Below are 23943 nucleotides of genomic sequence, written 5' to 3'. Positions count from 1 at the left end.
CAGAGATCTTCCCGTAGTCATCCCAGTCACCATTATATGATTAATATGCCAAATTAATAATATAATCATACTGTGAGGGTGGGAAGGCCCTGGCACAGGTTGCCCAGAGAAGCTGTGGCTGCCCCTGGATCCCTGGAAGTGTTTCAGGCCAGGTTGGGCAGGGCTTGGAGCAACCTGGGCTAGTGGAAGGTGTCCCTGCCCCTTGCAGGGGGTAGAACGAGATGAGCTCTCAAGTCCTTTCCAACCCAAACCAGTCCAGGATTCTATCACAGCATCCTGTGCTCTCCCAAAAGCTTCTCCTTTTTAACTTCAGGATGCTACAAAAAGGCCTGTGAAGCACCATCTCCCAGCAAACAAACTGCTTTGTTCCCAGGAGAAAGACCCAGCATATGACCCTTGGGGATGGTCCTGTGCAGGACTAAGGGCTGCACTCAGTGATCCTTGTGGGTCCCTTCCAACTCAGCGTATCCTGTGATTCTGTGACACATTTCTTGGAGAGGGGATCGCCAAAAACAAGATCCCAGAAACCTCAAAACCTCCTGGGTGGGGCTCACCTTGTACAACCTGTAGTAGTGCACGGGCACGTCGTCGAGCCGGACGGCCTCCTTGATGTACTTGAGATGGGCTTCAGAGGCCGTCAGGGCAAACTGGTCTTTGTGCATGTTGGGGACGTGCTTCAGGATGTAGTCCTTGCCCCTCTTTGCAACCACCTGTTTGGAGGAGAGGAGAAGTTTGTCCAGCTGCTCCCTGCTCGCTCAGGGCCCGATTCCGCCCCAGTGCTCCTGGGCAGCGGTGATTTCAGGGGAAAAGGGGAAATGGGAGCAATATGATTTGTTATAGAGACCTGCAGGAAAAAACAAAATAGATACAGCGGCCAACAGCTTCTCACCAGCAGGATTTCCCACTGGGAAGTGCATGTGTGCTCCCTGTGCCCAGCCCACGGAGCTCACACCACTGGTGACACCTGTGCTGGGCCAGGAGAGCCATGCTCAGACTCCCTGTGTGAATGGGGACACGGACCCAGGGCCATCACTCCTCAGTGACATGTGTGAGAAAAAGAGAAGCCAGCAAATTTTGGAAAAAAAAACAAGAAGGAGGTTGGAAAGGAGAAAAGAAGACTCCAGAGAGGCTTTTGAGCACCTAAAGGGGCTCCGACAGAGCTGGAGAGGGACTTGGGACAAGGGCCTGGAGGGACAGGACAAGAGGGAATGGCTTCCCACTGCCAGAGGGCAGGGTTAGATGGGATATTGGGAGGGAATTCTTGGCTGTGAAGGAGGTGAGGCCCTGGCACAGGATGCCCAGACAAGCTGTGGCTGCCTCTGGATCCCTGAAAGTGCTCCAGGTCAGGTTGGATGGGGCTTGGAGCAACCTGGGGTAGTGGAAGGTGTCCCTGCCTATGGCAGGGGGTGAAATAAGGTGGTCTTGAAGGTCCTTTCCAACCCAAACCATTCTGTGATTCTATGGTTCTGCGAAACCAGTTCCCAAAGGACTGCAAGGCTGGAGGGGCTACACCTGATGGTGGTGGGGCGATGCCGTGCTGGCACATGGCACACAGGGAATCTCTGCCACACAGGGAATGCCCTGTGAGCATCCCAGCAGCACACAGGGCAATCCCCCCCAGTGCAGGAGCTGCTCCAGCCCCACACCAACCCCGGCCCTCCCTTCCCACAGCTATTTCCAGCCCTGCAGTTGTCCCAGGTTATTAATAACCCGGATTAAGCCAGAGACAGGGATGCAGCCGGAACGGCGGCCGCCTGGGAACCCTCTGAGCCGCTTCCCGGGGGCTCCCTCAAGCTCAGAGCAGGGACCACACCACGGAACACTCACCCAGGCGGGGAAATAGGCTTCGGGCTCAAAGTACTTCCCGTAGTGCTTGTTGCGCTTGAAGTCTCCCAGGTCGGCTTGGAGGGCGAAGGCAGTGAGGAGGAAATAGGCCTCTTCCCGCAGGACACACTGGGAATGCAGCACCTGCTTCCGCAGGTGCCAGTAGTAGTAGTAACGTGCAGTCCGGTCACTGCGGGGGCAGAGGAGAGAGGGAGGAGGGAGGAGCAGAGGGGAGAGAAGCCAGTTTCATCACTGTCACATGGACTGTGCCTGCTCCCCCAAAAATGTCACCTTTGGGCACCTGTAGGTTTCAATCTCTCAGAGTCGTCTCCCCCGGGTTAGGGGGTACAGCAGGATTAGGGGATGTAGCGGGGTTAGGAGGTACAGCAGGATTAGGGGATGTAGCAGGGTTAGGGGGTACAGCAGGGTTAGGAGGTGCTGCAGGCTTAGAGGGTACAGGAGGGTTAGGGGGTATAGCAGGGTTAGGGGGCACTGCAGGATTAGGAGGTGTAGCAGGGTTAGGGGGTACAGCAGGGTTAAGAGGTGCTGCAGGCTTAGCAGGTACAGCAGAGTTAGGGGGTATAGCAGGGTTAGGGGGTACAGCAGGGTTAGGGGGTACTGCAGGATTAGGAGGTGCAGTACGGTTAGGAGATACAGCAGGATTAGGGGCTACAGTAGGGCTAGGGGGTGCAGCAGGGTTAGGAGGTGCTGCAGGGTTAGAGGGTACAGGAGGGTGAGGAGGTGCAGCTGGATTAGGGGGTACAACAGGATTAGGGAGTACAGCAGGGTTAGGGGGTACAGCAGGGCTAGGAGGTACAGCTGGATTAGTGGGCACATCAGGATTATGGGGTACAGCAGGGTTAGGGTATACAGCAGGATTAGGGGATACAGCAGAGTTAGGGAGTACAGCAGGGTTAGTGAGTACAGCAGGGCTAGGAGATAGAGGAGGATTAGGTGGTGCTGCAGGGTTGGGGGTACAGCAGGATTAAGAGGTACAGCAGGGTTGGGAATACAGCAGGATTAGGGGGTACAGCAGAGTTAGGGGGTACAGCAGGGTTAGGGGGTGCAGCAGGATTAGGGATACAGCACATCAGGGGTAGGAGGTGCTGCAGGGTTAGGGGATACAGCAGGATTAGGGGGTACAGCAGGATTAGGGGGTACAGCAGGGGTAGGAGGTGCAGCAGAGTTAGGGGGTACAGTTGGGTAGCCCACAGCTGAGACCACAGGGTGGGAGACCACTCCAGCACCTTCTTCCCACTGGGAATCTCTTAGGAAGTGAGCAGGGCTGACTGCTGAGTCGTTTGCTCACTTTTCCCATTCAGCAGTGTAAATCTGCACTGCAGCCAGCTGGAATATCCCTCCCAAAAGTATCCCCACGGGGATGCAGATGCCACTGTGTCCCCAAAACCCTGAAAATCACTTTGCCCCTCAAACAGGACCTGAAGCTCCCACCCGGCCACAGGCACGAAGGTGAGTTAAAATCAGGGTTAAACTCCAGTAAATCCCTAAACATGATGTCCCCAGCTCCCCTGAAAGGCTTTGCATGGCTGGCTGGGAGCAGTGTCCCCATGTCCCCACCTGCCCCTGTGTGGCAGGAGAAGCCACTCAGCACCCACGCACAAACAGCTTCAGCTTTTGGGATGCCAGCAGAATTCCACAGCATCCCGAGGCTGCACACCCACCCCAGCAGGTGCCCGGGTGAGCAGGGACAGGGGAGTGCACCCTACCTGATCAGCCTCCCGTTCTCCACATAGTACTGCACTCGGAAGTGGATGATCATCGGGGGGCCAAACTGGTCGATCCCCTGGAATGGAGGAGATTTTCAGGGTTCCTGTGGAAACCCCGGCATTGTGCCCCAGTCCCTCACCTCAGCTCTCTGGGGGGTCATGTCCTTCATGGCCAACCCCTGCCCCACATGGGTGGGTTCACTCTGGTGGCATCTTTTTCCTCAATTAAGATTCTGACACCCATTTTTCCCCCCCAGTCCGCTGGAACTCAAAGGGGATTTGGGTTTAAAGAAGCAGGTGGCTGGGTTTCAGACCCCCAGGGGGTCTGCATCCCCCCACCACTGCTGCTATCCCTCTCCCAGTCCATTATCCACTGGTCCCCATCTCAGTGCCAGCGCTGGAGCCTTGACACCGACCCCTTGGCATGTGGCACTGAAATAATGAAAAGGTGCTTTGGGGAGAGAGAAAAAAAACAAAAACAAATCGATTTTAGAAATCGGAAGGAGGGTCCTTAAAAATTCTGCTGAAGGAAGGAAGGCAAAAAATGGCACTTGGAGTGCCAACCATCAACCACCACCCTGTTTTCATTCATTTTGCACATCCACCCCCCCATCTCCCACACTGGCTAAGTGCCCCCCCCACACACCCCTCGGCTGCATTCCCGGGTCCTGGAAGTGACCTGCGACGGGGACAGAGGTGGCCTTACTGCCGTCAGCTCTCCATGCAAGACCTCACCGCTGACCTTGCTGGCCTCCTTCTTCCACTCCTTGGGGCAGTACTTGTAGAGTTTCTGGGCCATGTCCATGTACACGTGCTCATTGTCTGCGTGGGACAGAGGTGGCATCAGCATCCCCACGTGTGTCCTGCATCCCGCCAAGCCCTGCCCCGACCCCACCCTCCTCATCACCTAACGAGGCCACCAAAAGGCTTAATTTGGATGCACCCCCAACCTGGTGGCGTCACTTCTTGCTGAGCAACGATGGCATCAGGCTGGACCACCAAACCCACGGCACGAGCCCCTGACTTACTCTGGATGACGCTGAGCCCGAAGAGGTGACAGTCCTTCAGCCTCAGGAGGTCACACACCTGCACCAGTAACTCGTGGCACAAAATCTTCACCTGCAGAAAGAAACACCCCGTGAGTGGTCCTGGCTGCACCTGTGCCCACCTGAGCCAGGCAGGCACCACTGAACCCCTCACCAGAATCCCGAGAAGGATGGAGGGGTGACAGGCTGGGCTGTGGGGTTCAGTTTTCCATGGGGTCATTATGGAAGTCTGCAAAAGCCTGGGGTGCTTCGAGCAGAGCAGAGCTCTGCCAGGGACCATGGGGCAGCTTGAGAGCAGTGGGTGGTGGAGGAGCCCTGCACTGGGGAGATGGTTTTGGGGGCAGAAAACAGAACATTCATAGAATCATAGAATCCCAGAATGGTTTGGGTTGGAAGGGACCTTAAAGATCATCCAGTCCCACCCCCTCTCACGGGCAGGGACACCTTCCACTAGCCCAGGTTGCTCCAAGCCCTGTCCAACCTGGCCTGGAACACTTCCAGGGATCCAGGGGCAGCCACAGCTTCTCTGGGCAACCTGTGCCAGGGCCTCACCACCCTCACAGCCAAGAATTTCTTCCTCTCACCTAATCTAAATCCCTCCTCTTTTAGTTTAAAACCATTCCCCCTTATCCTAACACGACCTGACCGTGTACAAAGTCGCTCTCCATCTTTTTTATGAGCTCCCTTTAAGTCCTGAAAGCAATTTCAAAATTTTCCTGCATCAAAAGAAACACCGGGCGGTGGTGAATTAAAAAAAAAAAATAAATTAAAAGTGGGGGGAAATTCGCATTCCAAGCTGCATCCAAACCAGAGCCAAACCCCCTCCTGTTTATTCCCTGGGAGGCTGAACTGCCATCCAGGGTGGGTTGTGGAGCGAGGGCTTGAGGGAGGGGGCTTGTGCCACCCCGTGGGATGCCAAGCAGCAGGTCACCCGCCGACAAACACGCTGCTGCCAGCGGAACATCGAGTCAAGAAGAGGCAGGAGAGCGTAAAACGCTGCCGCAGCCTTAGGGGGAATAACTCCTGTGCATTTCTCCGGCAGGGCGAGAGCAGGCAGGCTCGGGATCGAATCCATCGGCAAAACCAAAGTGTGCAAATGGTTGCAAGCCCCCGGGTGCCATGAAAATGTCAGTGCTCAGGGGGTCCCCCAGGCCCACACCCCACCCCGCCATCCCCCGCGCCGCCTTACGTTGATGATGATGTTGAGGGAGTCGTCGTTGGGGAGGAAGATGCAAACGCTGCGTCGGTCCTGCATGACTCTGTTGTTGTGGAAGGTCAGTTTGCTCATCGTGCTCGGGGCTCGGGGCTCGGGGGGGCTGGTGGGGGGCACCTCACCGGCGGGCCGGGGCGGCCTCGGTCCCCGCGGGCGCCATCCCTGCGGGACAGAGCGGGGGCTGAGCCCTGTGCGTGGCACCCCCAGCTCCACACACCCCTTCCCACCCATCAGCACATCCTCTCCCTCGCCCCAGAAGAAGGGTGTCCCCCAAAACCCCTGAGCACACCCCAGCACAGCCACCTCCCCCCACCCCAAGCCCGGCGCCGCGGTCAGGGCAGGATTGCGGCCCAGCCCGAAAAAAACTGAGCCAGCAGTTCTGTTCCCCAGGCTCGGGTTCAGAAAAACCTCAGGAAAGGTTTTCCTGGCATATTTAAAGCAAATAAAAGTTTATCTGCTGGGAACAACCCAGCTGTGCCAGCACGGAGCGGTGTGGGACGTGGGAGCTTTCCCTGCCAGCTGCAGAAAGGCAAGGAGATGGTCCCATAACAGGACCCCCACATCCCTTCCAGTTCCAACTCTTTACTGGGGTTAAATAAAACCATCCAAGCACTAACAGCGATTTGCAGACGGGAATTGCCATTCAGAGCTGCTGAATCCATCCTGACACTGACCCCATGCAACCCTCATTCCCAAGGGTGAATATTCCTTAAGCACCTTTTACCCCACAACCAACCACCCACGGGAACACAAATTCCCACGTGACACCACGAGGAAGGACCTTTAAACTCTGAACTAGTTCAGCCTTTTCCTAACCCCCAGATTTACGCTGGCACCAGGACAGCAGAGTGTCTCCCTTTGTCACCAAATATTTGCTTTGGTCTAGATGGAAATGCCTTTGGCTTCCGAAAGCCTGGAACTTGCATGTTTGTGCAGCAGGGAAAAAGTGCCCCGAGGTGCCTTTTTTTTTGGTGGTGGTGGTTCCTGGGGTTTTGCAGAAGTTGGGAAACCCGGAGGTGATGCTCTATCTCACCGCCACGGCACTTTGGGTCTGCACCACCGAGGCCTCGTCCAGCACTGTGTCCGTGTATTATGGATTCTGTGCACTGCATCCCTGTATCCCAAACATGCATCTCATTCCATGCACCGCATCCATGCATTGTGGTGGTGCGTCGTGGCATCCATGCATTGCACCCATGCACTGTGGTCGTGAATTGCATCTACATTTTGGCACCTGTGCATTGTGGTGGTGCATCATGGCATCCGTGCATTGCATCCACATACCACAGACGGTGGTATCACGGCCACGCGCTGCATCCATGCATTGTAGCATCCATGCATTGTAGCATCCATGAATTATGGCCATGCGTCGTGGCATCCATGCACTGCATCCGTGTGTCACAGTTGTGCATCACGGCCGTGGCATGGCACCTATGGACTGCATCCATGCATGGTGACGTGCAGCGTGAATGTGCATTGCCTCCAAACATCATGGCCACATGCGCTGCATCTGTGCATCTTGGCTGTGAACCCCGGGTGTGTATTGCATCCATGCATAATGGGATCCATGAGTTGTATCCATCTGTGCATCATGGCCATGCACTTCACCTACACGTTGCATCCATGCGCTGCATCCACGCATCGTGGTGCTGCATCACGGATTCTACGCGCCGCACCCGTGCGTTGCATGCGTGTTTTGTGGCATCCATGCATTGCATCTGTGCGTCACAGATGTGCATCGTGGCCATGCATTGCATCCCTGCATCGTGATGATGTGCTGTGGCCCTGCATCAGGGCTGTGCACTGCAGCCACGCATTGCACCTGTGCGTTGCATCTGCATGTCGTGGCCTTGCATTGCATCCCTGCATTGCAGCGGTGCAGCGTGGCACCTATGAATTGTATCTGCGCATTCTGACATCTATGTGCTGCATCCGAGCACCGTGGCTGTGAATTGTGGCCATGCACTGCATCCAGGCGTCGTGGCAGTGTGTTGTGGCCGTGAATTGCATCCACGCATCGTGGTGGTGCATCCCGACATCCACGCGTTGCATCCACGCACCACAGCTGTGTATCGTGGCCGTGCACGTCCCCTATCCATAGTATCCATGCCTTGTGGCCATGCATTGAGGCTGTGCCTTGCCCCTGTACGTCGTGGCCACGTGTTGCATCTGTGCTCGTGTTTGTGCACCGTGGCTGAGCATCCCGGCCGTGCCCAGACACGACTGATCCCGACCGGAGCAAACAGCACCCGGCTTGCTTTCAAGGTTCATTAAAAGCCCCAGGAGTGAACGAAACGGGGCTGAAGGTATTTGGCAAACATCCTCTCCCGGCCCTGTGCCCGGCAGCTCCTGTGCCCCAACGCGGGGCCGGGCGTGACGTGACTTGCACGAGTTGTGAGGGGAGGAGCCACATCCCTGGCAAAGCAGCTGCATCCCAGGGCACCCTCCGGCACCCTCTGTGCCCTGCTCCCATCCAAAGATATCCTGCAGCCCCAATGGATTCATGAGAGCATCTTCCCATGGCAGCTCTGTGGGCTACAGCCGGCTCAGAACTACAGCCACTCCTGAGTTACTGGTGAATCCATCACTGGGATTCTCTGCCAGGCATCGGCCCCCACCCAGAGCTTCCCCATGGCACCACGGTGCTCTTAGAATCATGGAATGGTTTGGGTTGGACGGGATCTTAAAGACCATCCAGTTCCAACCCCATGCCATGGGCAGGGACACCTTCCACTAGACCAGGTTGCTCCAAGCCCCATCCAACCCAACCTGGAACACTTCCAGGGATCCAGGGGCAGCCACAGCTTCTCTGGGCAACCTGTGCCAGGGCCTCCCCACCCTCACAGCCAGGAATTTCTTCCCAATATCCCATCTAACCCTGCCCTCTGGCAGTGGGAAGCCATTCCCCCTTGTCCTGTCACTCTCTGGCATCCCAGGGCTGTTCATCCCCAGTCACTGTATTTTCCCCTCCTCCTGCAGCCTGGATTGTTCCCAGAGCATCAGGGATGAAACCCCACAAGCTGCCGACAGCAGAACACAGATATGGGAGGAAAAAAACCCAAACCATACATTTCGGTATTTCTTTAGAAAACACCCCAGTTCCTGCTGCTGAATGAGAACATTCCATCAGCTGACCACACAGGGATGGTCCCTGTGGAGAACCCCCTCAGTTCCAGGAGCTTCCCCGGGGGCTCTGCCAGCACTTGGAGCTGCACAGATTTAGCAAGAGGGCACACAAAGCCCTTTCCAGGGTGCTGTGCCTCCAGCAGCCTCGGCCAGACGCTGGCAAATTCTTTCCAAGCATCTGTTGCTCATTCCGACAATGTCAGCTTTGATTCCCTGGGACCCCGCGCCGCTGCCCTTGGAGTCGTTCCTGCTCCGGCGGAAGCGTCGATATGAGGAACAAACAGAGAACCATGGAATGGTTTGGCTTGGAAGAGACCTTTAAAGATCCAGTCCAACCTTCCTGGCTCCAAGCTGGAAAGATCCTGGATTGCAGGGAGAGTCCCCCTGGATTGCCACGCAGCGGAGGGGGTGACACAGGTCATCCCACAATCCAAGTGGGAACCTCCACCCCAGGCAGCTTTCCAAAGGGTTTTCCATCCAGAGAGCAAAGCCAGCTGAAAAAACACTTGGGAATGAGGACTTGGGCATGGATCAGCCTCTGCAGTTCCAGGAGATTCGGCTCTTCCAGCCACGTTTTCCATGCTATAGGGAAAAGACCACTAAAACTCCACAGGAACACACTGAAAATCCCTTGTAACTCCAGAGAAAATTCCTCGATCCGCCGTGTTTTCCAGCCCAGGCTGCTGGAATACTGTCTCCCTCCCTCGTACTGATGCCATGGGATAAATCCTGCCACAAAGCTCTGCTGTAAAGAAAACATCACGCCATGAACCTGCTTGGAAAAGCAGCCGGGGCCGGCGCTGCTGACTCGGCGAGGGATTTATTCATCCCGGGATCCTGCAAACACTGAGGGCAGGGAGAGGCTGGGCTTGGTTCAGATGGAGGTGCTGGAGCAGCGTGACAGGCTCTCATTGGAAATACAAATTTGGATGCAATTCCAGGCCGGGGGTTTAACGTCGCTTGAACTTGCCGGCTGAGGTGGGGTTTTGCTCCGAGCGCGCAGATTCCGTGGATGAGAAGAGAGGCTTGATGCATGGGCAGCATTTTTTTCCCACTCCATACATTCAAAAGAAGCAGACAGGTCTCTATCCTGATGGGTTTGGGTCAGGTTTGTACCCCTGTGGCACCCACCGGACATCACAGTGCCCCCCCGCTCAACCCAGCCATGATCTGCAGCCTCCAGGCAGATCCAGCCCATTTCCCATCACGCAAATTCACCCCCTCCTTGCCAAAATATCCATTTTTTTTTTTAAAAATTTGCCCCTGACAGCTGCCCTGTCAGATATCTCCATCCCTGGAGGGATTTAAAAGCCATGTGGGGACGTGGCACTTGGGAACATGGATTAGTGGTGGGCTTGGCAGTGCTGGGGGAATGGCTGGACGCGATCTTAGAGGCCTTTCCCAACCTAAACCGCTCCACAATTCCATGATTCCAACCCACCCCCGGGCTTTTGTTCCAGCCCTCCCGAACCACAACAGGGGCGAGGGAAGGGATCCAGCACAGGACCCACACGTAGGCACGGGCCATCCCGCAGCCAGAGGCTGCCCAGAGCGCAGAGGGAGATGGGAAGGTGAATTCACGGGGCAGGAATTTCTGGTTTTTAAGCGTTTGGAGTGGGTCTCACCCCACATCATAGGGCTCAGGTATGTGCAGAGCTGTTATTACAAGTTTCAAGGCCGTCACTTAATGCAGCTTCTCCAAACCCAAAAGCCAGATTAATTCCTGCTTGCGGTTGCCCCGTAATTAAAATCGTCTCCAATTCTTCATGAACTCAACAGTTTCCTCCTAATGAAGGGAGGCAGATGAAAGAGACCTTCACTGGGAAAAAGGACTCGGTTATAAATATTCCATTACTTCATCCGCCACAAAAGCTATTTGGATGCTGGAAACTCAGCCTGGGCAGCCGGGGGCCAGCCCCCACCAGCCCCAGCAGATACCCCTGAGTGCTGGGGGTATCCAAAAAGCCTCTCCAGGGAAGGTTCCCCCAGGAGCTCGCCTGTCTCCACCTCTGCAACACTCCTCCTCTTCCTCCTCTTCCTCCTCCTCCTCCTCTCCTTTGCCTGTTGCAACAGGACAACAGCAACGGGCAGAGCGGGTGCTTGGGACACCCGGGGATGGCTGAGCCATGTGCATCATCCCAAAAATGGGATAATGGCCCCTCTGCCCTGTCCTGCTGGGGACAAGCCCCATGGGACATCACATTCCGTAGGAAAACACAGGCCAAGCCACGGCAGCTCAGGAAACTGCTCCCCTGCTCATTCTTCTGTTGTGCACGGAGCCGAATCCAGCCTGGAAGTGCAGATTTTCCATTCAACCCGAGGAAGAGCCATCCCAGGCCTCTTCATTGCCTTACTTTGGAGCACTATAATATAAATAAAGCGTCCCAGCCTCCGCCAAGGATGGACACGGAGATGGATTTCTCCTGGCAAAGGCTCCAGCGAGGGAGGGACGGCGCCTGCTTTTCCTCTTCCCTCTCCTGCTATAGAACCAGCCCCTTCCATCGTATTTCCTTCCGGAAAACTTTGCCTGAGCCGTTGGGATTAGAACAATATCAAGACTGGGTTGGAGAGGGTCGTGCTCAGGACAGCCCAGCTCTCCCAGCCGACTCCAGCTCCTGTCCCCCAGCATTCCCAGGAGCTTTATGAACCATCCCCCAGTGTCAACAAGCCCAAACCTCCCAGAGTCCGATCCCTCTCTCAGGACCACAGGCATCACACTGAAGGATGCACATGGATGTGAAGAATTGCCTTTGCTCCCCTCTCCGTGGGCAGGCTGCAGCCCACACCAGCAGCAGCTGCCATAAATCCCTTGGGATTTGGCTGCGGGATCCCTGGACCACAAAGCAGCCCTAAGGGCCAGAGTCACCATCCCGAATCCCTGCGCCACAGAAAGCACAGCCCTGATTCTCCAAACCATGGACCTCCCCATTTAGGAATTAGAACGATATTTTAAGTATAATTAACGATATAATTGAATTAATAGTGTTGTGTGGTTATTAATATTCATAATATGCAATTACGAATATTCATGTTATTTTATATAATAACACACCCCCAAGACGCTCTGACCCCGGGCAAACCCTTCCCAGGATCCTGCTCCCAGGCACACTCCTCAACATGGGATCAGAGCCCAAACCCATTCCCACTCTGGGGAACGTGCGCTGCTCGGTGCGCAGGGAGAGTAAAAATAGAGGGAGGATGTGAAGTGCTCTGCAGACAGTCCAGAGCCCAAAAACCAGCTCCATTTTATGCCAAAACACACAAACCCAAGCCTGGACTATCCGGAGCCCCCACTGCCCTCCGTGGCGTCCTTGCCTCCCGCTCCAAATCCAGCAAAACAAAGCCAAACCAAGTTCCTTATTTTTTTAATCCTGGAGCAGGCAGAGGGGGATTTATCTTCCCCCAGCAGCACCGCTCTCCAGTTTTCCAGCTGGGAAAGCTCCTCAGCCACTCCACAGCCTCCATCAACTTCCCTGCCCCAGCAGCAATGGGGAAAATCTCTTCGGGAAAAATAACCTCAGCCCACTTTTCAGTCAAGGAGGAAAAAAAAAAGCAGCCTAAAACTCAATTAAGGAGCAGGCAGATATTTTAACCAGCGCCATGGTTTGTATACTCCATCTGGAGTCCAAAGGCTGCCGGGTTTTTTTTTTAGCAGGAGGGAACTGACATCATCTTAATTTCAAATTCCCATTTATTTTTACATCTGGTCTGAATTAATCTTTCTCAGCGTCCTGACTTTCATGTAATGGAATAATTGCTTACAGACTCGGGGTTTAAAGAGCCTGAATAAACCCAGTTTAAAAAAAGAAACTCCCTTAAAAAACGATAGTAAAAATCCAGTACCTACAACCAAACCCCAACACGCCTTCGGGACTGGGAATTTTAAACGGAACATCGCCTTCAAGCAAGAGAGCTCAAATTAATCCCAGCTCTATCCAAGAATCAGAGAGGGTGAGCGAGCCCTGTGGAAAAACACCAACACAAACCAGCCCGGAATTAGGGAGAGCAGCAAAGCTCCATCAGTGCCATGCTGAGGCACCTCTGGAAAATTATCTCTGGAAAAGCAGAGTTTGGCTTAGGGGAAAAAACATCCTCATGGCCAGAAAAGCATTGGACATGGGCAGAAAAGGGGGGATTCAGGAATGGGAGATGACAGTGAAGGTGGCGGGGAGGTGGGGGGCATGGAGGGGCCAGGACGTGCCTGACTCCCACATGTGAGTCAAAGGACACGGGAACACCAAGTATGGTCCTGGGAAACCTCAGCTCCAGCCTGGGAAACCTCAGCCCTGGTTTCCCTGCTGCCACGAGGGCACGGTGTCAGATAAAGCCTGATTTAGGAGCGGCATGGATTTATCCCCACCGCTTCCAGAACATGGCAGGGATTCACATCCCCGGTGAGAAACACGGAGAAGACCATCAGTGACACTACCAGGAACCACCAGCTGGCACCCCCAGCACCCCCACGGGGTGAGGGGCACCCACGGACAACGGGGTCCCACGGGTGCCTGTGACCCAGAAACAGCAGGATCCATGGATGAGAGAGAGGAGCACAGGTAAGGGAGCCAAGAGATGATGGGAACCACGGGTGAGGGTGCCCGTGGGTGAAGGGATGGGTGGGTGAGTGTGATCCAGGGGGTGAGGCGTGCCATGGGCAAGGGGATGTTTGGGTGGGTGTCACCCAGGGACAAGGGGACCCGTGGGTGACTGTGAACCAGGAATGAGGGGACCCGTGGGCAACTGACCCGTGGGCAGAGGGACCTGTGGGCGAGTGTGACCCACGAGCAAGGGGTGTCATGGGCGAGGGGTCCTGTGGGTTATTGTGTGACCCAGGGATGAGGGGACCCGTGGGCAACTGTGACCCACGGGCAAGGGGACCCGTGGGGGAGAGTGATCCATGAGCAAAGGGGTCCCAAAGACGAGAGGACCCGTGGGCGAGCGTGACCCAGGGGAAAAGGGTCCCACGGGTGAGTAAGACCCGTGGGTGAGTGTGACCCAGGCACGAGGGGACGCGTGGGTGAGTGAGACCCGTGGGCGAGTGTGACCCAGGGACAAGGGGACCCGTGGACATGTAAGACGCAGAGGTGAGGGGTCCCACAGACCAGGGGACCCGTGGGCAAGTGTGAGCCATGGGCGAGGGGTCCCGCGGGCTAGCGCGTCCCTGGAGCGCACCCTGCACCGGAGCGGGTCCGGCGTGGCCGTGGCGGGGCCGTGGGGGTCCGTGGGGGTCCGTGGGGGGGTCTGGCGGGGCAGCCCGGCCCCGCTCGGCCGCAGCTCCCGCGGGCGGGCGGAGGAAATGACTCGCATTCCTGCAGCCGGGGCCGCTCGCTCCGCTCCGGCTCCAACTCACCCCCGAGCGCAACAAGCGGCCGTGCCGGGCCCACCCGCGGGGGCGAGCCGGGCCGAGCGGAGCCGAGCCGGGCTGAGCGGAGCCCAGCCGGGCTGAGCAGAGCCCAGCCGAGCCCAGCCGAGCCGAGCCGAGCCAAGCCAAGCCGAGCCAAACGGAACGGAGCCGCGCCGGGATGAGCCGAGCCGGGAGCGCGGTGCGGGGCGCCGGGCACGCACCTACCTGCGGCTCCGGGGACCGCGCTGCCTTGCCGAGCCCTGTCGAACCCCGCCGTGCCGAGCCGAGCCGAGCCGTGCCGAGCCCAGCCCAGCCCAGCCCAGCCCATGCCACCGCCCCCGCCCCTTCCCGGGCCGCCCCGCACCGCCCCGAGCGGCACCGGCACCGCCTCCCGCCCCGGCGCGGTCCCCGGGACAGCGGGGGAACAAGAAGGGGACGGGGTGGCCCGGGGAGGGCACCCGAAGTGTTGGCCCCGGGGGAGGCGTGGGAAGTCGGGCACCCCTCACCCCGGTCCCGTGTTCCTGAGGGGGATTCACGAACAGGCTCCGGAAAGAGCCTGAGCATCCCCCGGCAGGGAACACGGGAACTGTCCTTGGGAGAATTGAGCAGGGAGGGGGATCCAAGACTCGACAGAGGGTAAACCCACTCGGAGGTGCTTAGGAGAGGAGCTGGGCATCCTCCTGCGGGGACGGGGTCCAAGGGAGGGTCAGGAAAGTGCTCCCAGGGCTGGAGCACCTCTGCTCTGGAGACAGGCTGGGAGAGCTGGGGGGGTTCAGATTGGAGAAGAGAAGGCTCCAGGGAGACCTGAGAGATCCTTCCAGTGCCTAAAGGGGCTCCAGGAGAGCTGGAGAGGGACTTTGGACAAGGGCCTGGAGTGACAGGACAAGGGGAATGGCTTCCCACTGCCAGAGGGGAGGGTTAGGTGGGATATGGGGAAGGAATTGTTGACTGTGAGGGTGGGCAGACCCTGGCACAGGATGCCCAGAGAAGCTGTGGCTACCCCATCCCTGGAAGTGTCCAAGGCCAGGTTGGACAGGGCTTGGAGCAAGTTGGGGTAGTGGGAGGTGTCCCTGCCCATGGAACAGGTTTGGAACTTGATGGTCTTGAAGGTTCCTTCCAATCCCAACCATTCTGGGAGTCTGTGATCTCCCAGGGAAGGGACTCACATGTCCCCTGTGGGGATTCAAACATCCCTGGAGAGTGGAGCCCAAACTCCCCCTGGACCCATCCCTGCATCCCCAGCCCTTGCTGTGCCACTGGCACATAAAGCCAGTTCTCAACCAGGAGTCGGGTTGAGGCAGGAGCAGAATTAGGGCCAAATCCCATTCCCATTAGATCCCCCGCTGCTGCCCTGGCAGCTGGATAAAGGTGGGTTGGGCCCAGCCGCCCCTCAGTGCACGTAACGGAGCTGATGCACACACGGATCCCTCTCCATAGGTGACCCAGGACGGGAATAGCAACAGCAGCAGCACCGTAAATTAGCAGCAAAGCATCTCCGAGCCTGCTCCTTCTTCAGAAGTGCCATCTGGCGAGATTGTTTTTGGAGTAGTTATTTATTCCTCACTTTCAAGTGTCTACAGGCATTTTTCGGGATGACCTGCGAGGCCGGCTCGGCCCCCGCAGTCTCTACGAGGCTCCGGGAGGGAACAGCCGCTTGTTCCCGGGCCTAAATAAAGAGCAGCTCTGCTGTGAACACCCCGACGCTCATTGCCGAAATCTGTTTGCAGCTCAACAGATCGTGCTGGGTAATTACATTATGTGAGTGCACGGTACCAGCAGTGGGAATCCAACGCGCCGCTCTCCTCATGGAAAAAACCAGCCTGGCTTTCGGCAGGGGCTGGAAAACCCTCGGCTTTGGGCCCGCTCTCATGCTCCCATCCATGCCATGTGGAATTGGGAGAGTGTTTCTACCCAACAGCTCCTGCCTGTGTGACATCCAGTCCTTGCAAAGCCACCGAGGCCAAATGCCACCGATGCCGAGGGCACGGGCAGCGTGTCCAAGCAGGGCCCATATTTCCATCCAGAAATGTCCTCCTTCCCCCAGAATTCACTCTGGAAAAACCCATCCTGCTGCTAACACAGGGGGATAACCAGGCAAAGCTGCCATTTGGCTCATTTATCCCAATTTAAAGGTTGGGGAGGCACGAGCGGGACACGGCCCCACCGCTGCGGCGCTGAGGAGGATGAACTGGTCCTGCTGAGCGCATTCCCTGCCCCATCACATCCTCCCCCGGCCTCATGGAATACAGGAATACAGAATCCCAGCGCCTGCCTTGCCGCAGAGGCTAAATAAAGCAGCAGGAAGAGCTCTCGAATGCCAGCGAGGCGATATATAAACACCGACGTGGATGGCGCGTGTGCTAATGCTGCTCTGGAGCCCAGGAGAAATGTCTCGTCTCATACCAACGTGAGAGGCTCCCATGGCCAAAGGAAAATCTCCGGGAAAATCCACGCTCAGCATGAGCCATCCCAGGCTCTGCGACGTGGGGAGGGCTCGGAAAGATGGAGCTTATCCAGTGTCCGGTCTTGTCTCTCCTGTTTGGGAAAGGAAAAGCCCGAAGACTCCGGTGACATTTCTCTAACAGTCCTGGAATTAATCTCCCTCAAGGTCCCAAGAAGCGGAAACGCAGATGGAAAAATGTAATAAATAAAATTCTTTTGGGTTTTGGTTTGCTTTTTTTTTTTTTGGATACGGTTTAACCGAGCTAATGGCATCACTAGGCCTATCTCTTTTAGGGGAAAAAAAAAAAGGGTGTTGTGGCTATGACTGAAAATACCATTCCCATAAAATAGACAGATTTTTCTCTCGCACTGGATGTGTTTATATGAAGAGGACGGGAAACAGCAGCGGCTCACTGTGATCCTGCATTATCACCATCCAAGTATTTCCCATCCCAGCCTTTCAATACCAGCTTTGTTACTGGGCAGGGATGGGCACAGGGATGTGGGAGCTCTCTTATCTCAGAGCTTCCCTCTGAGATTTTGTTAATGGCATAAAAATTATAAACAAAGCAACAGAATAACAACTAAACCCATCCGGGTCTCCGCATCCCACTCAGGTTTCCCAAAGGCTGATGGATCAGCTGTGAATCCCCTGGGGCTGTGCTGTCGGTGCTCAGCACCCACTTTTAGGGATTTTTGGGATGTCCTGCTAGGAAAATTCGCCCTGGAGCAGCAGCGTGGGGGCCTCAGCACTGACCACAAGCCTCGTGGGGTGCATTTGGGGACAGGGGCGTCACCGCTGCTCGATGACACCTGGCACAGCATCAGGGCTCCAGCTCTGGCTGCAGCTGGAATTTAGAAATTCCTCCCCGGACGAGAGAGGAAAACAAATCCCAGCTACTGTGAGAGGGCTGTGCTGGGGCTGGGGCTGGTTTCTCAGCCCATAAGGGGAAGAAATTAAATAAAGAAACCCCGGCACGGAGCCACAACAGCCGGTGTGTTGCTATAAACTCCGGCGAGGAGCTGGACCTCGCTCGGGTTCCTGCATTTCATGGGGATTTCTGAGGGAGCTCTTCCTCCCTCCCCATCCAGGCTGGGGTGGACATGTCCCTGTCACTCCACCATGGAAGCAACCAGGACGGAGGGACCCCCTCCAGCGTTTTCTGGGTCATTTAGGAGAATTCCATCTGATTTTTTACCATAAAGACCCACTTCACAGAGACATAATCAAGCCTGTGCTTTAATCGGGTTTATAATTAAAAGCTTGAGCACATATTAGGACCCCTTCTCAGGGGTTTTGCCCTGATTCTGCCCCACTTTCCTATTTGCTTGGATGTACCCCACGAGGAAGTGATCCCCCCTACAGCCTCAACTTCACCCATCCCAGTTGAGCTGGGAAATTCAGTACCCAGCGTTCAGGAGCCATCCCTGGATGGTGCTGAGCATCCCAGGTGCTGAGCTGACTCCAGGAAAAGGGGGAGCATCCCTGGGAATGGCCAGGGGCACCCCAGCTCAGTATCCAGGTGGTGTCTGGGAGCAGGATGGCCCATTGATCATGCTGGCAGTGCCACATAGCCATGGGAGCTGGAGCAGGAATGCCTGCAGGAATGCTCCCAGAGGGAGTGTTGCCATCGGATTTTAGCTGTGAGGGGGTGTCAGTGTATTTAGTATATTTAACTGCCCCCCCAAATCTCCCTCTCTATTTACCCTGCCAGGTTTTGCCTGGGAAGTCAGCAAGGACGAAAATAAAAAAATTAAAAAAAAAAAAAGGAGTTTCAAGAGATTTAAGTCCAACGAGGCTGGAAAGAGAGAGAAAATCCAGCCTGAATACCCAAGTGTTGGAACCATCACGAAAATCCAAGCGTGCATCCGGCAGGGAAGCATCCCCCGGGCTCCGTGCTCCACCGGCAGTGCTGATACGGTATATTCTGCTAATCTACCCCGCAGTATTTACAGCTGCCTTTAACCCTTCAGCCTCTTTAGCATCGAGTCGCAGCAGCCGGATGCGATTAGAGCCTGTGAGATTCCTCGGGAATGCTGGACGGAAAGGCGGGATCGCCTCCCCGCACCGAATTCCCGGCTCCTCGCCCGACCCATGACACCAAACTGGGTCTATTACCGAATTATCGATAAACCGGGGTGAGATGGGCAGGGATTTTCCATGGGGTAGGTCTGGCTTTGCTGCAGCCCCCCTCAAATCCACGCGGCATCTCTGCATCCCCCGCTTCGAAAAGCCTGTTTCCCTCACTCCCATCCCAGCGCCCTCATCCTTTCCCTTTCCCGGGACCCTAAAGGGCTTTTCAGGGCTCCGGGCCTGGGGTTTATTCCCAGGGTTTGTTCTCAGCCTGCCAGAGCTGCTGAAAAGCCCGTGGAATTGTGGCATAAAGCAGGAAAGGCCGGTGGGGAGGGGCGGACAGGGAGGAAAGATCACAGAAGCTCGGGAATATTTTTAGCCTGTCTGTGTGCCGGCTCTCCGGCTTCAATGGCACTTCAATCCCATCTGACGGAGGGGCAGATTCCTCAGGGCTGCTCCTGAAACAGGAGGGAAACCATAGGAAGGGCTCCCTCAGGGGGGTCGCCAGCAGCCCCAATGCTACAGGACATCAGAGAATCCCCACCGGTGGGGTGGGGTGGGAGGAAAACAGATCTGGGAGTTTCTCTGCTGAAAAAATAAGTGGAATTCATGCAATTTGGGCAGTGAAAGCCAGGGCACCCAGCAGGGACTGGGGTGCAGTGGGTGCTGCAGAGGGGGGCTCATCCCACTCCCAGAATGGTGACCCAGCTCCTTGCTCTGAGCTCACCTGTGTGCACGTGCTTTCCACAGCAGCAGGTTTGGGTTAAGAGCTTGCAGAATCAAGCAAACCTCTCCACAGGGGGAAATCTGGGAATGGAGTCACGAAGCCACAGGTTTTGCTGCAAACCTGATCCAGGGAAGCATCGTTCCGGGATAACACCAGGATAAGGGGCCAGTGCCAAGCAGGTTAGGGGAGCAGGGCAGGATTTGCTCTGTGTCTATGCAAAGTGCAGCGACATCAGGGATGAGTTGTGCACGAGGGGTCATGGACCAGCACCACATTCACACTGGGGGAACTGGAGATCCTCCAACGCACTTCCTCTCCCAGAGAGACTCCAGTCACACCCCCGTGTCCTAAATTGGTTAGAGTAGGATTTTCAAACAATTTAAACCCCAATTCCCGCACAAGAGGACATGAAGGCTCCCATTGTGTGGAGCAGTGTGGGCTGAGCACCCCCTCCATCCCCATCACTGTGTCCCGGCATTCCCAGCTGGCAGGGTTTAAAACACCCCTCGGCTGCCTGGTGCTAACACAACTTTCTGGGATGCTTTGGAAGGTGGGTGGTGCTGTTTGCATCCCCAGGGAGGGTGGGCAGTGTGGGGGGGTGCAGGTGGGCACCTCTTTGCCCGGGGAAACAGGACTCCGACCTCGTGCTTTGCAAACACACGGGATTGCAGCAGGGAAAAGCCAGCCCAGGCCACCCATCCGCCCCCACCACCATCTCCGGGGACAAAGCAGGGACACGGAGCTTGGCCGTGGCCCCGCGTATCCATCACCCATCTATCAATGATTTACTGCCACTGTGAAGAGCCGTTTGTGCTCCGGGGCTTCCCGGTGGCCCCAGCCAAGGTCAGTGCTCCATTTGGCAGGGAACAGATGGATGCCAAGGGGGAGAGGGAACGGGAGTCCACAAGGCAGGGTGAGACAGAGCCCACCAGCACCACGGGCTTATCCTGAACAGCCCCCCTCCTACCACACTTAAGGAGCCTGGAGCAGCTGGGGCCAGAATCATGGAAATATGGAATGGTTTGAGTTGGATGGGACCTTAAAGCCCATCTCATTCCAACCCCTGTCATGGGCAGGGGCACCTTCCACTAACTACTTCCACGTTCACCTAACCCCGCTCTGGCACCCCGAGGGGTTACAGGGCAGGTGCCAACAGCCCTTGCCAGGGGTCTGAGTCACGGCAGGGCTGAAAACCCCCTTTGGAGGCGGCAGCCGCTGGAACCGGGCTGGGAAACGCTTCCCACCGGGGTCACCGACACAGCGGCCGGCACAGCCCAAACCCACCCCCTGGGCACCGGTCAGAGCCCGGGGTGTTGGGGCTGGACCAGAACAGGCACCTCACACAAAGAGTTCCAGAGGTGCCAGCAGTGCCAGGCAGGATTTGTGCAATTCCTCTGTGTTTTGAAGCCGCCGCAGCCTCCTTTAAATGTCCGACCAAAAGCAAATTGATTTTTATGGAATGGGCTGAGCCGCCTCCATGAGGATCCATAGCTCGGCTAATATTTGTCTAATGGGCTCCCACAAATAGCCTGTTAATCGCTTTGTATTTATTAATGGCACACAGGAGCCAGACAGCTGCAGACAAGCTCCCTGTGCCCCTGAGCTCCCTGGATCCCCCAGCTCCCTGTGTCCCTGAGATCCTGGGGTCTCCAAGCTCCCAGGGCCCCTGAGCACATTGCTGTGGTCCCCATATCCCTCCATCCCTTTTCTCTGGCCACCTTGATGCCTCTTCTTCCCCCATCCCTCGTTCCATGCCACCCCACCTGCAGCCCAAGGGGATCCCACTCTGCTCCAACACCCACCGGGGCCAAAAATCCCATTTATAGGGCTGCACAGTGAACTGGCACTGGGCACCAGCTCAGAAACAACCACAGGCTTTGGCTGAGGTGCATCCTGGACCATTTCCCTAGGAAATCTCACCGGAGAGTTGCCACCACTGAGCTCTCTGGCATCCCTGGGGGAGGATGGAGGGGGCACCATGTCCAGAAAAGCCTTGAAACCCCATGGCTTTAAGCACTGATTCCAAATATCTCCCTGCTTTTGCAGCAAACACTGGATTTATGTGCTTATTTACTTATTTAGCTGGGAATTAATATCAGATCAGGAGGCTCAGGAACATCCTTTTAAACCTGTGAGCGAGCAAATGCATTTGAGGGGTTGTAAAACCACAGTGGATTATTGCAGTGCGTTTGCCCAGGAAGTATTTCAGGGTGTTCCTCTGGCAAGTAAAGCACGTGGATATGTGGATATACATACAAACATACATATATATATATATATATATAGATATATATATATATATACCACCTGGTCACATATATACAACCTGAGCAACCTGGTCTAGTGGAAGGTGTCCCTACCTGTAGCAAGGGAGTTGGAACAAGATTGTCTTTAAAGTCCCTTCCAACTCAATTCATCCTAGGATTCTGTGGTTCCATGATCCCAGCACGTACTGCCCACCCTCTCTTCCCTGCAGCAGGAAAACACAACGTTTTGTTTTGGTTTTAAGGGCAATTTTTCAGTGGAAACATTTCCCAGACGCGCCATTTCCCCGGGAAGCAGCAGCTGTGCCGTCTCCGGCCGCCGGCGGGATTCCCCTGCCAGCTCCACAAGCAGCTCCCAATCCATGGCACAAAGCAAAGAACGTGTTTAAATGGTGAGTCAGGCCTGGGCAGGATCCTGTGCCAAAATGATCATCCCCAGCTTTCACCCGGCGGGGTTATCCTGCTGCAAAGGGCGTGTATCCCTCAGGAAGTTAGTGAAGCCCCCTCAGGAAGCATAGGAAGGCAGGCAGGACAGGCAGGGAAGGGGTACGATGTTGCCTCTCAGACCATCATCAAATTTAATCTTGCTGGAAAGTGTGGCCCTGAAATGACATCATTCCCTCGTGTCTGGGGCGTGTGGAATACCCAAATGGTTTGGGGGGGCACCGAGGCCAGGTCAGGCCCACAGATGTGCCATGGATCAGCCTGCTTAGGGAGGACTGGATGGTTTCCATCCCAGATTCCTTCAGGATCTGAGGAGGAGGGGAGGAGCTGGGTGAATGCAGTGCCCAAGCCACCCACCGTTGGGTGCTGTGGGTGCCCTGGCATCCTGCAGACGGAGGAGGGAACACGGTGCTGATCCCAGCCCAGGGTCCTGCACCTCCAGGAGGGAGTTTTCTCAGTTTTCAGATCCCTGAGGACCCTACTCCATCCCTTCCCAGGGTCTGGAGGAAGCCAAGGTGCTCAAGAGGAGCCCAGGCAGTGGTTTCACTAAAGCAAACTGGGAGGGAAAGAGGTGGCTCACCCTTCCCCAAGGCTGCACCCGGGAGTCAGGGTAAGGCAGGATGGAGTAATCACAGCTTTGGGGGCTGCTCTGGGCCACCCCAAAAATGCCTTTTACCCCTCTGACAGCCCCATCCCTGGAAGTGTCCAAGGCCAGGTTGGACGGGGCTTGGAGCAACCTGGGATAGTGGAAGGTGTCCCTGCCCATAGCAGGGGGTTGGAATGAGATGAGCTTTAAAGTCTATTCCAACCCAAACCATTCTAGCATTCTACCCCATTTTTGGGGTCCCACCCCACCAGTGGGTGCTGCAGCCCTCCCCTCCATACCTGGCAGAGGGGGGATTTGTACCACAGCATCCATGCCAGTGGGCAGGGAGTTATCAGTGCAGGCCCTTAACACCAAAACCTTGATCCACTCCCTTCTGTGCTCACATTTCCATGGCACCCTAAAAATCCCTGGATTTCTACCCCAAACACCCCATGGCAGTGGCAGAAGCCATCTCCACGCTGCTGGTCCCAGCCCTCTCCACTTCCAAACCCAAGCTGTTTATGAGCTCTGTGAGCACAACAAAGCAAAAGCAGCTGTGGCTGCTCCCTCCTTTCATGGGGTTGCTTTTTTTTTTCCTTCCCCCTTCCTCTGAATTTTTATGGTCCAGATAAAAAGCCCTGGGAAATACAGGTTTAGAGCAGAGCCCTGACACCCATTACTGCAGGAGCATGAAATGCAGTGCCCTGTCTCTCATCCATCCCAGGAGATTACTTCCACTGATTTTTTTACTTTTTTTTTTTTAAAGAAAACACTAAAAATAAAGTGCCTGGAAGCTGGGGATGGGAAATGAGGGAGAAATCCCAGGTGTTTCTTGCTCACAGCTCGTGTTTGCACAGCACTGCCCTGTGCCAACATTTCTCTGCCCCAGGCTTTACCCAAACAGAGGCAAAGGGGTGAAGGATGTTGTGAGCATCCCAGGAAAGGACTGGGAAACTGTCACCCTCACTGAAACCCTGCTCAGCACCGTTGTCAGCTCCCATTGCTTTGGCAGCACTCACTGTACTCAAGATCAGTGTATTTTTTGCAGATGGACCTGGGTCCTGTTGTGTTATCTCACACAATAACCCCCAACCTGGCTCATCCCTGTATCCCATCCTGGTTCAAAATC

At 55.8% G+C, this 23943-nt stretch overlaps 1 protein-coding gene across 1 annotated transcript in view; it reads right to left on the bottom strand.

Annotated features, from left to right (window-relative positions):
• FRMD6 (FERM domain containing 6) overlaps window positions 1-14582 on the bottom strand; it is a 19461-nt gene extending 4879 nt beyond the window's left edge. The window contains 8 exon segments of the mRNA XM_017825529.1: window positions 537-710; window positions 1828-2014; window positions 3552-3628; window positions 4294-4373; window positions 4580-4670; window positions 5787-5972; window positions 12780-12898; window positions 14503-14582. Coding sequence (XP_017681018.1) covers window positions 537-710; window positions 1828-2014; window positions 3552-3628; window positions 4294-4373; window positions 4580-4670; window positions 5787-5885 — 708 coding nt within the window. The 5' untranslated portion in view covers window positions 5886-5972; window positions 12780-12898; window positions 14503-14582.
• Window positions 14583-23943: the final 9361 nt, after the last annotated feature.

The sequence above is a fragment of the Lepidothrix coronata genome, unplaced genomic scaffold (assembly GCF_001604755.1).
Source record: "Lepidothrix coronata isolate B3197 unplaced genomic scaffold, Lepidothrix_coronata-1.0 Scaffold119, whole genome shotgun sequence".
NCBI classification, from domain to species: Eukaryota; Metazoa; Chordata; class Aves; order Passeriformes; family Pipridae; genus Lepidothrix; species Lepidothrix coronata.
Note: the sequence above shows the minus strand (reverse complement) of the source record. Positions and strands in the feature narration are given on the sequence as shown.